The 12,262-nt window shown below is 43.8% G+C and overlaps 1 protein-coding gene across 1 annotated transcript in view; it reads right to left on the bottom strand.

The window, feature by feature from the left end:
• The window catches only part of C4H11orf16 (chromosome 4 C11orf16 homolog), a 32,093-nt gene extending 20,085 nt beyond the window's left edge, over positions 1–12,008 (bottom strand). The window contains exons 1-4 of the mRNA XM_030199498.1: positions 11,948–12,008; positions 7,980–8,167; positions 4,363–4,513; positions 2,575–2,803 (exon numbers count right to left, since the gene is read on the bottom strand). Coding sequence (XP_030055358.1) covers positions 2,575–2,803; positions 4,363–4,513; positions 7,980–8,149 — 550 coding nt within the window. The 5' untranslated portion in view covers positions 8,150–8,167; positions 11,948–12,008. The remainder of the gene's footprint in view (positions 1–2,574; positions 2,804–4,362; positions 4,514–7,979; positions 8,168–11,947) is intronic.
• Between the last annotated feature and the right edge of the window lie 254 nt (positions 12,009–12,262).

Raw genomic sequence — 12,262 nt, 5'->3', positions numbered from 1 at the left:
ATGATTGATTGTGAAGGCAGAAGCCAGGGCTTGATTAGGCAGGTGGGAAGGAGTATCGGCAGTTCAGTTCAGGGAGAGCAGCAAGGAAGGCGAGAAGCAGGGTTGCCAGGTGGAAATTTTTTTTCCAGCCCAATCCAGCCCAAAAAACAGCCCAAAACCCGCCCAAACACAAACCCCGCCCCTGACACCCCCACCCCCGCGTCATCACCCCCGCCCCCGCCGTCATCAACCCCGCCCCCGCCGTCACCGGCCCCGCCTCCCACGTCATCGGCCCCGCCTCCCCGTCATCGGCCCCGCCTCCCACGTCATCGGCCCCGCCTCCCACGTCATCGGCCCCGCCTCCCACGTCACTAACCCCGCCCAAAAAACGTCACTAACCCCGCCCCCCGCGGCCGAAAAAACCGCCCTGAAGCCCAAAAACAGCCCAAAAAAACGCAACCCGCCGCGGGCAAAAATTTCCCGCGGCGGGTCGCGGAAAACCGCCCAATTGGGCGGTAAAACCGCCCACCTGGCAACACTGGCGAGAAGCAGTTGCAGGCTGAAAACCCTTGGGCAGGGAGGTCCCTAAAGTACTGAAGTCTGAGAAGTATTTGCAGGCTGAAAACCCTTGGGCAGGGAGGTCCCTAAAGTACTGAAGTCTTGGAAGTATTTGCAGGCTGAGATCCTTGGGTAAGAAGAAGTCCCTAAAGTATTGACCTTACTAGTGAAGCTGTTGCAGGGGGAATCTCTTGGGTATGAGAAGTCCCTAAAATATGGAGCTCATTATGAGGGTGAAGAGAATAGAAAGTATAACTGCTGCTTTGTGAGTTAACTATGGTGATGAATTGAATGGGCTGCTGCTGTTTGGAATTGAACTAATGTTTATGGTGCACTGGATAAAGAGCCTAGACTGAAGCTGACTGTAGCCTATATTGAATCCTGACGTGCTAGGAGCCTTTGGCTTAAAGGGGACTACTGGCCACCCACTTTCAGGTGGCTTATATGTGTTTAAGATTGAAGGTGAATGCTGCTGTTGGAACTGTGTACTAGAAACCTGCATGGAATAAAGTCCTTGAGTTTGAAGTTACTGGTGGATATCTATTTCTTCATTGTACCGGGAGCCTGTGGCTAGAGGAGATTGTTCTATCCCTGATTGCACAAGAGAGGCGCCTGGTTACAAGTGCTCCCCCTGGAAAAGGCCATGCAGCAAGTATGCACTTACCGTACAGCTATTGCCTTTTACCCACTGCAGTAAAAGGGGCCTTGGCGCGTAGCAAATCCACATGCTGCCGCTACCACAGGGCCCTTGGTAAAAGGGACCCTTAGTCTTCCTATATTTTGATATTTAAAAAATCCAACTGTTTAATTTGTCAGTTTGAAGGTGAGACTTGGATTTTTTTTTTGTAGTCTAACTCACCGTGCTTCTATCCAAGCTTTGTTACAAGTAACATAGAATGAAATTTTAAGCAACATTTATGACCATATAATCATTTGAATGCTGGTGTTGATTTTAGGGCCATTCCCAGCACTTGTGGAGCATGGAATTCAGTTAAGTACACCTCTGAAGGTCTGGCTACCTGCACGACATTATCTGCTGTATTTGCAATTAATGCCCAGTAATGACTTGCTTGTTAAGACCACCCATAGCACACCCTCTAATTCAAATGTGCACACTAATAGTTAATGCAGCGCTGTCCATGCATGTTAAATCCCCCATTAACAGTGTTGGCTTGTGGCGTTCTGAGCTAACTGTTGTGTTGGTGCCCCTCCCCCGTCTGCATGGCTGCTTCCACACCTCTCCCTATTGACATTGACTCTATCTTTCACAGCGATGAGAGTATGTCATTTAGCTCTCCTCCATGCTCCGTTGCTGGCACTGCCCATGGAAGCACCTGTTCTTACATTTAAACCTGTGCTGGTGCAAGTGGACATGCAGAGAAGACAGTACAGTGGTGAGAGCAAAGCATGTTCCTGCCACTGAGCAGTTGAGCTGGAGAGGTAGGCTTTTCTAGAACTAGATCTGCTCTTTCATCACCTGGCGAGGTTTAGCAAATGCAACTCTTGGGTCATAAGACCTTTGGGAACAGAGAATTACTTGTGTCTGAGCTGCTAATGAAAAGGTGTGAGCAAAAATCAAAACAATGAGGTTTTCTTTTAAAAGTGGTATTTTACTACTGTTTAGGTTGAACAAACAAAACAGAATAAGAAGGCTTCCTTGCTTAGAACCAAGGGACAATCTTTACACAAGGGCTGTTCTGATTTAAAATTATGTGGGGATGGAGTAATTTTCTGCTGTGGTAAGTAAAGGTGGCTTTGCTCCCAAAATCTGTGCAAAATTGCTCCAGCCCTGAGTGTGTGAGCTTTGTTTTGTGGTGGTGAGAGAAAGAGAAAATGATATTATAGATGGAAAACTTGCTGACAAGTGCGGTTCAGAAAATTCCCTTCGGAGAAGTCTTTACATATCTCTGCAGCTGATACCTTCTTGCTGTGTTCAGTTCTTTCTAAACAGTGATAAGTGTTTCTAGTACAGCATCACAAATCATACTATTATGCATGCTGATCGTCTGCCCCTGATTTCAGTGCTGTGATGCCTACCTCTCAGAGGATCTCTCATTTCAATTCCCAGCACCACCGTCCCAGGACCATATCTTGTTAACTGGGGCTCCCAGGGGGCTAAAACCTTGGCACCAGGCACTATGCAGTGCCTCATTGCATCAAAGTATTGGATGATGTCATCGCTTGCAGTTCTCTGCAATCCAGTTTGGTATTTTTCTCCCTTGGGGTGTGGTCTGTCAAACTCCACTAGAAAAACTCCTCTTTCCTCCTAGGGGCAGTAGATAAAAAGTGAAAGGTATTATTAAAATGGGAAGGCCTGTAAAGTAGACAGAATTGAAATATGTAATTCAACTCAGCCAAAGCTTGTGTCTCACATGGCCTATTCTGCAAGTGACTGACTTTACTACACATCACAGCTCATTTTAAGGTGCAAAAGCTTTTATAGAGCATAATAAAAATGTATTGCATACAATTCAGCCCTGTGGCTCAAGGACCATGCTGAATCCCTCTGGGCACAGGGACCTTGGCTCAGTTGTCAGATTGGATCTTCCACATCCTGGATTCTGGGGATGCTGTGCAGATAGGGCTCACAGCCTCTGGGAGAGCTGGGGAAGGGAGTTGTGGCCATTGTTAACGTATTGTTCCAGCTCAGAACTGGGGATGATATCCAACAGTGGGAGCCCTCATTCAGAATTACCTGGGGATCGTAGTGGATCCAAATCCTGAAGCTCTTTACAAATCTCTACAAGCATAGGGTCTAAATCTAGTCATTATGTGACAACTTTATGCAATAACTAGGACTCCCTCCTTTCCATGGACTGCCTTCACAGACCAGCCCAAGTTGCCATACAGGGCTTGCCTGGCTCCTAGGTGGATTAGGTGTCCACCTAGGGCAGCACAATTTTGGAGGTGGTACTGACATGACAGCATGCTTATGGAAGACAACATGTTTGACTAGGAATCTTGAGCATCCATACATGTTCAAGGCCTGTTGGGTCCTGCCCCTTCCAGCCTTCCTGTTTGACCTGGTGGGCCTTGAATGTGCAAATGCTCAAGGCCTCGCACCAACCACAATGAGTGCTGAATAGGCATGCTGATTGTTGTGTCAGTAAGGAAAGGAAAGGAAACTGTTGGAACACTTTGGGGCAAGGAGAAGGGGAGAGGAGATGCTGAACACCATGGGGATGGTAGGGAAGGAGACAGATGTTGGACCCCAACAGGGGGAGTAGGAAAGGAGAAATGTTGGACATCATGAGGGGGAAAGTAGGCAAGGGGAGAAATATTGGACACCACAGGAGGAGGGGTAGGGAAAGGACGATTCTAGACTTTAGTGAGGAAGGAAAAATGCTTGGTGTGAGTAGGGTGGAGGGAGGGCCTTGAGCCATCCAAGGTGGGGATCCCAGTCCACAGGTGAAGGTTTGCCTAAAATGTTAGATACTCTTGGACCTGCCCTACTATTACAGAGAGTGGAAGAGCTGACTCAGCAATCAAACCCAGGTCCTCCACATGGCAATGCTGAGCAGTACCACCAGGCCACCCACTTCCCTTAATCTTGTGAAAAAGGAACCTTAGATTCCAGCAGCAACTTGACATATATAAACAGTGATTTTATTTATTTTGTAATGACTATCCTACTCAGACAGCCTTGTATGTCACACAGCAGACATCCCATGGTCACATCTTTCAAAAGTGATTAGTCATTAGACATCTCTTCCATGGCTCCTATGGTTTTCAAAGCTTTCTAATTATTAACTACATTTAAAAAGAAGCTTGTTTGTTGGGCACAGTAAAAAATAAAAATGATAAGCTTCAATTTCATCAACTTACCTCCAACTCTTCTATTATTGTAGCAAGATAGTAAAACCCATCTGGCTCCCTCCTTGCCAGAACTGGGGTGTTTGATGTTCGAGGGGCAGAACCTATGAATCTTGTACAGGCAACATCTGAGAAATAAGGGCAGTGGCCAGCCCAGGAGCACCTTAAATAAAGAAAAGGATGCCCTCAACAATGGTGCTGCAAGATGCCAACTACTAATTTTATATGCTGTGCAATTCCAATAACAAAGTGCTCCATGTCAGGTGTCTCCAGGATTTGATTGTACCACAGAAACGTGGTATATCAAATCCATGACCCTTAAAGGCATACACCTCTTTATAAGGCAAGATTGCAGAACATTTAGGAGCACTTGACAAGAGGGCGCCAGTGCCAGACATCTTTGGAGAGAACTCAGAACCCTTAGAAAGTGCTAGTCTGAAGCTCCAATCATGTGGCAATAACTCAAGTTCTTGTTTCCCCAGCTATTGGTCCACCATGACTTGAATGATCTAGAGGTTTGAGCAGCAGGCTGTTAACCAGGAAAGCCAGGGTTCAAATCCTACTATTGCTCTTTCTAATCTTGAATGAGTCACTCACCTCCATTGCCTGAGATACAAACGTAGGCCTAGAGTTACTAAACTGTGCTTCTGCATTAGTGCATGCTAGCACAATTAATGTGTGTTGTTAATAAATAGCCTCATTCTATAAAGTAGGATCGGTGGTGATTAATAAACAGTAACACATTTTAGTAAATCTTGCCTTTAGATGTTATATCCTCTGAGGACAGGGAAATAACTGCCGTACCTGAATGTAACTCACCTTGAGTTACCAATGAACAAGTATGACCAGAATGTTGGATTGGGGGAGAACACTAGACGTGGTGTATTTGAATTTCACAATAATGCCTTTTTGGCATAGCTCCACATAGGCAACTTACAAATAAACTGAACCTCATTGTATGGACTCTAAAGTGATTGGATTAGCAACGAATGGGAGGTAACAAAGGGTTGCCAGTGGTGTGCCACAGGGTTGGACCTTGATCCAATTCTTTTTAACATTTTCATAAGAGATATTGTAGGAGGTCTTTTATAAAAATTTCTGATAACATGAGAAGAGATCTAGCAAAGCTTAAGAAATGGTATAGATTTTAGCTGCTTAGATATAATGCTAAAAATGCAGTGTCATACATTTGGGTTGCAAAAACCCAAGGAAGCAGTGAAGCATTGAGGCTGAACAGAGTGGTAAGGTATTGGTGAGAAGGGGAGTGTGTGTGAATTAGGAGTGGATACTGGGGGTAGTCGTATCTGATGATCTTAAGGTAGCCAAACAGGTAGATAAGGTGAGAGCAAAAGCCAGAAGGATGCTTGAGTGCATAGGAAGAGGAATGGCCAGCAGGAAAAAGAAGGTAATAGTATCTCTTTGGTATATGTCTCTGGTCAGATCTTGTGTGGAGCTTGCATCTTCTAAAGGATATAAATTAGATGGAATTAATCCATAGGATGGCTACTAAGATAGTCAATAGTCTCTGTCATTAAGCATATGGACTCAGGCTTGAAGATCTAAATATGTATATTCTGGAGGAAAGATAGAACAAGAGTGATATGATCAGTGGCGATCCTAGCCAGCATGACATCCGGGGCGGAGTGCCGATGCGTCCCCCCCCCCCCCGTGAAATGACACCCCCCCCCGGGTGCATGCCGCTGGGGGGGGTGCCACGGCGCGCGCCTGTCAGCTGAGTTCGCTGACTTCGCTAACTTCGCTGCAGCTCCCTCTGCCCCGGCTGGAACAGGAAGTAACCTGTTCCGGGGCAGAGGGAGCTGTAGCGAAGTCAGCTGACAGGCGCGCGCCGCGGCACCCCCCCAGCGGAGTGCACCCAGGGTGGACCGCCCCCACTGCCCCCCCCCCTTGGTACGCCACTGGATATGATAGAGATATTTAAATAGCCCAAGGAATAGATGAACAGGGGGTAAGACTCTTAATTGAAAGGAAGCTCTAGAATGAAGGGTCATACAATGAGGGTGAAAGGGGGTAGATTCAGCAGTAATCTAAGGAAATACTTTTTTAGAGAAGGGCTGTGAGGCATGGAATAGCCTCCCAGTGGAACTGGTAGTGACAAAGTGTGGAAGAAGCCCAGAGCAGTGGCATTCCTAGGGGGGCTGACACCCGGGGTGGATCGCTGATGCGCCCCGCCCCCGGTGCAGCGCCCCCCCCCCCCCGGAACAGCGGGCCCCCCCCCGGTGAATGAATCCCCCCCCAGGTGCATGCCGCTGGGGGGGGGGGGGGGGGGGTGCCGCGCACCTGCCAGCTCTTCATTTTCATGCTCCCTGTGCCCCGGAACAGGAAGTAACCTGTTCCAGGGCAAAGGGAGCATGAAAACGAAGAGTCGTCAGGCGCGCGGCACCCCCCCAGCGGCGTGCACCCGGGGCGGACCGCCCCCACCACCCCCCCCCCTTGGTACGCCACTGGCCCAGAGGGTCTCTTAAGGAGAGGAATGGATTGTAGAACTGAGGAGCTGGTGTGGGTGAGCAGACCAGATGCCATTGTTATATGGTCTTTATCTGCCATCATGTTCTATGCTTCTATGTAAATTATGATATGAATACATATTAAAAATAAAACATCACTTAAGCTGCTATGGCATTCTCATTTTCAAATAGGTAAAAAGAACTAAGAACTGTATTTTGCTGCTTGAATAAACACTTAAGTGATGATAACGAATTTCTGGCTGGTTAAAACACCTGTTCTTGGCTAACCGCTAATTTTCAACAGCATTCTGATGGTGGAGTCAGCACTTGGATATTCAGAGCTTAATCATCCATGTTAACTGCATAAATAGGACCACATAAAAGTAACTGCTATTTTTGTGCAGTAATCCTTAGCTGGCTAAGTGCTAAATATTGCATTTAAACGGCTATGCATTAGCTGGCTCTGGAAACCCTGAAATTCAATGCCGGTGCCTGGATATGACTTGGCATTGTATTTCTGGGTTTAATACTGGAAATGGTCAACAAAACGCTGATTGCCACTGGCTGAATATCAGGCCCATATTTACCTTGTTGTTGCAACAAATAATAACTGTAGCCAAATGTACATATACCCCGGGATTCTATATAGTGCGACTTAAGTTGCGTGTGCAAATCCAGTCGTATTCTGGATTTGCACATGCAATTTAATTACTTAACAAGCCAGTCAGTGCTAATAATTACCAATTAAGAAGCAATTATTGACACTAATAGGCATTAGAATTTACATGCAGAACTGTCTGAGCATATTCTATAACATGATTTGCATAAATTCTAAATTCATAAAGGAGGTGTGGCCACAGTTGTGGAATGGGTGAGTTGTAGGCATTTTTAAAGTCTATGCCCGTGGTTATAGAATATACCCAATCTGCACATAATTTAGGCGTCGGCATTGACACCAAGTTTTACTTGGCGTAACTGCCCACAACTAAATTTAGTCGCACAGATGGGTACTCGGCATTTTCTATAAACTGTAAGCTTATTCTATAAAGAATGCCTAAATTTAGGCATACCTTATATAATTTCTAGGTGTCATATATAGAATCTGGTCCATCTAGGCTAAAATCATGAACCATGACGTATTTCTTTTCACTAACTCTGTTTTACCGTTGATGAATGGGTGATGTCCTAGTCCAGGAATGATGAGCAAGTAAGGGGCAACTAGTTAAAGCACAAGAGTATGGAGGCAGCAGCCTGTTGCAAGGGGGTTTGTTCAGCTCCATCATCACACTGCAGTATTTCTCATCGGGGCACTGTGGTCCCACTGAAGGATTCATTTCCTGAGAAGTCGCACCCTATAAAATGACAGCAGAATTTCTGAGGGTACTTCTGAAGTGAAAGTTTCATGTCAGCAGCTTTTCAGGAAAAAACACAATGACTAATAAAGTGGATCCCTGGATTTATTTATGTTGTTATAATATGCTAATAGACAATGTTTTAAATGTGCTAACGTTCTCGCAAGCAATAGGATCTCAGTAATTGGGTCAGGTCATGCATTTGATATACTGCCTTTCTATGGTACTGTTATGATTCTGCTAAGACAGGCAAGAGAATGACTGGGACTCGATTCTGATTGACTGCCGCCCCCGCCTCCTTCGACCCCCCCCCCCTTCCCTCTGCCGCCAACCCTCCCCCGCCACCATCGGGTACCTTTGCTGGTGGGGGTCCCCAACCCCCGCCAGCCATAGTCCTCTTCAGTGCCAGGCTCCGGCACGGCTGCGTTGCTGATCTGTGAGTCTGACATCCTGATTACCATCAGGTTAGTGCGTGAGCCCTTATTGCTTACCAAATAGATGGTGTTAAGGTCTCAGGTAGTAAATGGCCACACGCTAATTTTGATATTAGCGCATGGCCATTAATGACTCCAACATAAATAAATGCCTTTTTCACACTGTGGTAAAAAGTGGCCTCAGCATGCGGCAATTCCACACACCAACACTACCATGAGCCACTTTTTTTGGTTTAAAGCAGTAGTTGGGTTTCTTTGGGGTCTCTGTGAATGTTTTGAAACATGAAAATCTTCTTTTCTGATCTTGGCCTTATTGGTTTTATGATACATCATTTAGAGACTTAATTTTTGCTGTTGCTGTACAATTGATTTATTTCTTGTATTTTTAAACTGCTAAGGTGGATCCTAGTCTGATTGGCAGCATAATAGATACACTCACCTCATAAATATCACTCTCAGCCCATAACCTTAGTGCCCACGCTGTCCAATTACTGCCAGGAATGCCTACTCCCCACCCCTGCGCTAGAAAATAAAAACAAATTTCTAGTGCAGGAAATGGTGCACAGCAAACTCAGAACTACCACTGGGCAGTGCCACGCAGTAGCCCTACCGCTGCTTGGTAAAAGGATCCCTAAGTTTTTGTACCTGGGGCAATGGAGGGTTAAGTGGCTTATCCAGAGGCACAAGGATCTCCAGTAGGAATTGAACCTAAGTCCCCAGGTTCTCAGGCTGCTAGGCTACTCCTCCACTTTCTGTGTGAAGAACTGAGCCATACTATTAAAATCCTTCTGTCAGGATTCCTTATTCTCAGCTAGGTGACCCTCCCCCAAAGTTCCTTTACTATTCTAAACATCTCTCTCTCTCTCTCTCGCTGTATTATTAGCTTTTGAAATCTCTCATTTATTATTTTGCAATTTGTTTTTCTATAGTTATGGGTTTTATTAGGAGTGCATGTAAACATGTACACTGATTGATTTTATAAGGTGGGGAATCAATTTTACCTGAATGAATGGGCATACCAAAAAAATCATAAATTTCCTGACACATAATCCAGTTCTATATTAAAATTCATCACATTGCAATTAACCTGTCCAATGTATTTAGCACAAAATCTCCCTGTTACGTCACTGATAGTATGAATGAATTAGTCAGTCTTGGGAATTTCCATAAACAAACTTTGATATATAACATTATTTTTAAAAAGGTACTGTACTTCAAGTGAATGTTAAGCTTGAAGTAACTGAATGCTTATTAGATGCTGAACCTCTTAATTTGGATTACCCTAAAAAAAAAATGTCAGACCACTTCTATCTCCAAGATGTGCACTCATTTTTGGAAGAGACCTTTTACTCCTTAAAAGAAAGAATGGCTTCGGTAACAGAAACTACATCACTAAAAAAAATTAACTGCAAATTTACAAGAAAAATTGGTATTTACAAATATGACAACCTACAAATATATCCCCCCCCCCATTTCATGCACCTTTCTGACACCACGTGCAACTTTCTTTAAGTTAGTTTTATTCTATCTTATCTGTCTATATGTTCCTCCTTCATTTACACCCTGTGCTGTCTATTAAGATGTTTTATTATAAAACAACATAACTTAACATTTTGATAGTCCAGGCATCTAGTAATGCACATTTTAGATGATCACCTATTTGCTTCAGAATTATGGAAGGAAGAGATTGTATTAGTTTTTAATGAATAATGTTTGTTATTGTACTTCCTGGTTTGTCCAGCTTCTTTGTATGTAACCCGCTTTGAACTGCGAGGAATTGTGGACTATAAAAATAGTGTTATGTTATGCTCCACCGTCATTTACACCCTATGCTACCTATTAAGATGTGTTATTGTGTATTATGTTGACACTGTATGTACTGTTATCTGAATATTTTTTCTGTTGATATTGTCTATTGTCTATGTCCAGATTGATCTTGTTGTACACCACCTTGAGTGAATTCCTTCAAAAAGGCAGTAAATAAATCCTAATAAATAAATCATTTTATAATTCTTTTTCTACTTCTCTAGGTACTATGTTATGTGAACAAAATAGAATGCTTTAATAATTGTATACTTCTTACTTATTTTATTTGATTAATTGCATCTTATTCTCTGTTTATTGTGATATTTCTATTTTGCAATCTAAGGGACCATTTTATCAAGCAGCAGTAGGGCTACTGCACGGGTAGTGCATGGGAAATCTGCAATACCGCCGGACGTGCCCTGCGGTAGTTCTGATTTTGCTGTACACTGTTTCCCACCCCATAAAAATTATTTGTATTTTCTAGCATGGGGGGAGGGGGAAGAAGGCATTGCCAGCAGTAATCGAGTAGTGCACGGCCATTGCCACGCACTGCCCCATTACCACCAGATTAGCACATGAGCCCTTACCACCTGCTAAATAGATGGCGGTAAGGACTCAGGCAGTAAATGGCTGCACGCCAATTATAATATTAGTGCATGGCCATTAATCGAAGAAATAGGAAAACAGTAGCTTGGTAAAAAGACCCCTAAGATTGTTCTTATTTTCTTGATAATTAAGTAACAGAAAAAAGACAATTGGGTGTCTCTGTATCTTGAATTGATTGTAAGTTCCCTGGAGAAGGGGGCTGTCTCATGTGTGTTTCTGTACAGTACTGACTACATCATAGTTGGGATCATCTGGATTTGTACAAGGCATTGATATCAGACTGTTGTATGGCTTCTATTTCAAACTGTTACAATGTTAACGTTCCGTCACATAGCAAACAAGCAAACGTATTTCTGTTTATTTTTTATGTTGACTTCATCATGTAACATTTTCTCCCCAGAAAATATGTCACTGTTTTCTCCAGCAGCTTCAGCTGAGTATATGTAATAAACTTAAGAGTGTTCTTTCTAATGTTAAATCAAGGTTATATTTGTCACTGTGAATTAATCCCCCTCACACACCTCTTTTTCTCACACTCTCTATCAACGAGATTGTGCCCAACATAGTAGGAAATGCCAAATGTTCAGCAAAAATGTCTAAAATGAGTAGAGGAGGACATAAATGATGACCAGCCATGGGGATGAATATAAGAATATTCTTATTCATCCCCACGGCTGGTTGTTGTTTGTCCTCCTCTACTCATTTTGGACTTTGTGTTGCTGACGTAGAGGTTTTTTCATGTTTGTGCTTCAGCAAAAATGTCTGACAGAGTACACAGAAATGACTAACTTTCCTCCAAACTCTGCTTATTCCATTGTTGTCTGTAGCATTATTACATATCCTGCCTTACAGATATTACAGGATTTTCTCTTTTGGACGATTGTAAAATCTCTTTGGAGCTCTTTGCAGGAACACTTGCCTAAAGATTACTTACCAGCTTTCTTGGAAGCTTCTGAGGCTATAGGTGTCCTCCCTCTGTGGTCCGCGGGAACTCACTCCCATTACATTGCACTTGATCCCTAATGTTTGTTGGTTGCCATAGACACATTTGAACAGAAGCTGAAGGGCCAGAGCACAGAGCACAGGCACAGATATGAGCTTACAAAGTTACAATACAGGGAGAGGTCCTATGCTAGGTCTGCTTTTCAACAGATCAAAATTGACACAAACATAAATATACTCCCAACCCTAGGTTGTTATTATTATTACCTACAATGTGTTTGTGGTGGCATAAGCCCACATTAATTAT

Source organism: Microcaecilia unicolor, chromosome 4 (assembly GCF_901765095.1).
Source record: "Microcaecilia unicolor chromosome 4, aMicUni1.1, whole genome shotgun sequence".
In the NCBI taxonomy this organism is placed as follows: Eukaryota; Metazoa; Chordata; class Amphibia; order Gymnophiona; family Siphonopidae; genus Microcaecilia; species Microcaecilia unicolor.
The sequence above is the reverse complement of the archived record's forward strand: the minus strand, read 5'-3'. Positions and strand labels throughout refer to the sequence as shown.